The 2,658-nt window shown below is 43.8% G+C and overlaps 1 protein-coding gene across 1 annotated transcript; it reads left to right on the forward strand.

The window, feature by feature from the left end:
• Nucleotides 1–689: 689 nt before the first annotated feature.
• On the forward strand, nucleotides 690–2,176 carry LOC308425487 (C-C motif chemokine 4-like; the record flags this gene model as incomplete). The annotated part of the gene is made up of 3 exons (XM_080922829.1): nucleotides 690–762; nucleotides 1,274–1,388; nucleotides 2,089–2,176. The coding sequence occupies 3 exons, from the start codon at nucleotides 690–692 to the stop codon at nucleotides 2,174–2,176; spliced, it is 276 nt and encodes a 91-aa protein (XP_080778955.1).
• Between the last annotated feature and the right edge of the window lie 482 nt (nucleotides 2,177–2,658).

The raw sequence follows: 2,658 nt of genomic DNA on the forward strand, positions 1-2,658 counted from the left end.
TACACTAGAACATTTGTTAGGTCTTCTTTCTGTTTCCCTAATCATTCTAATAAAATGTCCTGAAATCTCCATTTTCTTCTATCCCGTCCTTGTTCTAAATAGGCTAAGCCAACTCTTCTGAATGATGCTGGTTGGGTGGTATTTTTGTGTGTGGAAGAGTCTGGAATAGTCAGTGTCTTCTCTTGTGGTCACACCCTATGTCTGTTCTGGAGAGCACAGGCACCCTGGAAAGATTAACGTGAAGGCTCCACTGTCTGGAAGTGCCGACCACCAAGTGCTGTGAATGCTTACCCACAAGCCTTTGCTAAAAGGTGTGAACATTGCATTCTCTCTCGGGTTCACCCCCCTTCCTTCCCCAGCTCACTCACTATCTTTGGTGTACCACTTCCCCCTCCAGCATGCACCCCACTTCTCCCCTGCATCTCCCTTCCGTGATGTCACTGCTGGGGAAAGACAGTCTGTCAGGAACTCCTCACTTTCAGCCAACTTCAGTTTCTTTCTTGATGCCATGACATCATCTTTACTCATGAAATTCCGTTTTCCTTCCTGCAACCCCAACCCATGTCTTAGGCCCCAGAGTCCCTATAAAAAGGGGTTCCCAACCCAGATGGGCACAACATTCGGCTAGCTTCTGAAGCTTCTGAGCCCTGCAGATCTAGCTCTGTGCAAACTTCACCCCTAGCAACACCATGAAGCTCTGCGTGTCTGCCCTCTCTCTCCTGCTTGTGGCTGCCTTCTGTGCTTCAGTGCTCTCAGCACCAAGTAAGTTGACTCTTCCAGATGCTTGCAGCCCCTACTGAGTTCAGTCTTCCAGCTAGAGTCAGCCCAATAGTGGGGTTGGGCAGGGGAACAAAAGGGAGCTGGGAAGATTCCCAAATCTGTTATTAAATATGGAGTCTACCAGACAGTCTTAATCCTTAAACTCCTTACGAATTAACAGCCAATTCCTGAGGAAAATGGTAGGCTGGAAGTCAGATATTTAATCAGCTTTCTCTCTGGTTTAAACTTGTTTGTCTTTATGCCTTGATTTCCCCACCTTTAATATGAAGCAATTGAGAGGCGTTCTGAGTTTTGATACAGTTTCAGTCTTCTAGATTTCCCCCCTTCTTCTTTGAGAACTCTCTTGTTAGGGTAGAAGTTTCACTCTGGGTGGTTGACCACAGATTCAAGGGACCATGTTTTGGTTTCTAGTAGTCCATAGAAATGCTCAGTGAGGATCTATAATGAACAGGGCCTGGCACTGTTTTGACCTTCCCCTCACTTTTCCTTCCAGTGGGCTCTGACCCTCCCACTTCCTGCTGCTTCTCTTACATCTCCCGGAAGATTCCTCAGAACTTTGTGACGGATTACTATGTGACCAGCAGTCTTTGCTCCAAGCCAGCTGTGGTGTAAGTACACACCGGGGTGAGGGAAAGACTGGAAAAGGGCCAGGTTCAGACAAAAATCTTATTTGACTGACAGAGGTCAGTTCTAAGGGTTGAAGCTTTGCCAAAGAACAGTGAGCTCATCATGTTCGGGTAGTTGTTGGGCAGTAAAGTGTTAGGTCAGGGATGGCTTTTGGGAAGGAAGTTGCCACAGGCTACGAAACTAGAAACTGAAGACTATGCATACTGTATATTGCTTAGATCATGTCAGAAAAGCGTGTAGAAAGGTCATTTGAAAAATTGGGAGACATATTCATATTATCAAACCTGTTGTTTTTTAATATAGGGATCCCCTGAGTCTGCAACTACACCCATGGGTCAGAGTTACAGGGAGTCTAATGTAGAGTCACTCAGGAAGAATGACCTACAGTGGCAACCCATACAAGCAATAACCAAGCAGAACAAGATTCCCAAGTCTGCTATTAAATATAGAGCCTATCAAAGCATTCATCCTTAAACTTCCATTTCCTTAAGAATTAACAGTCAATAGAGGAGAATGGTAGGCTGGAAGTCAGATACTGAGTCCGTCTTCTCTTCAGTTTAAACCTGTTTGTTTCTGTGCCTTGATTTCAACAGCATAGACATATGCCTTGAAGCAAAGGACAGTAGTAGGTGCCCTCTAAGGTCTCATGGGGTTCTCATCTGTCCTCTCTTTTTCCTACAGATTCGTGACCAAAAAAGGCAGGCAAATCTGTGCTGACCCCAGTGAGCCCTGGGTGAATGAGTACATGGATTACTTGGAGTTGAACTGAGTAGCTCCAGACTCAGGAAAGGAGGAACCACTTCAGGAAAGACCTCCTCAGCCCTGACACTTCTCCCTGAGAAGTGCCTTGCTCCTTACATTCAGATTTCCCGTCCTTCTTAATTTAAATCTCTGTGTAGACTTTGTTGTTTGGTTTGGTATTATTTCTATTATTTATGTTTAGTTAAAGGACGCATGTCTCCCATGGAGATGGTCCACCATTGCTGTTTCTCTACTATTGTGGATGTGACTGTGTAATTGATTTTATGCATTTTTTTAAAAAATAAATCTTTCTTTAAGATATAGTTGTGATTTTTGCCTTAATTCTGATTTGGGTTGGTACTGCCTGGTGCTATTAGGTATAAACCACAGTTTGCAAAAGCAGTGAGACTTAGTAAATGCTGAGACCTTAACAAGTGCTCTTGGCTAAGGTGCTCTCAAAAAAATCTGCAAATACTTCTAATAAGAGTGTTATTTTATTTTTTATTAATA

Source organism: Micromys minutus (assembly GCF_963924665.1).
Source record: "Micromys minutus genome assembly, chromosome: 10".
NCBI lineage: Eukaryota > Metazoa > Chordata > Mammalia > Rodentia > Muridae > Micromys > Micromys minutus.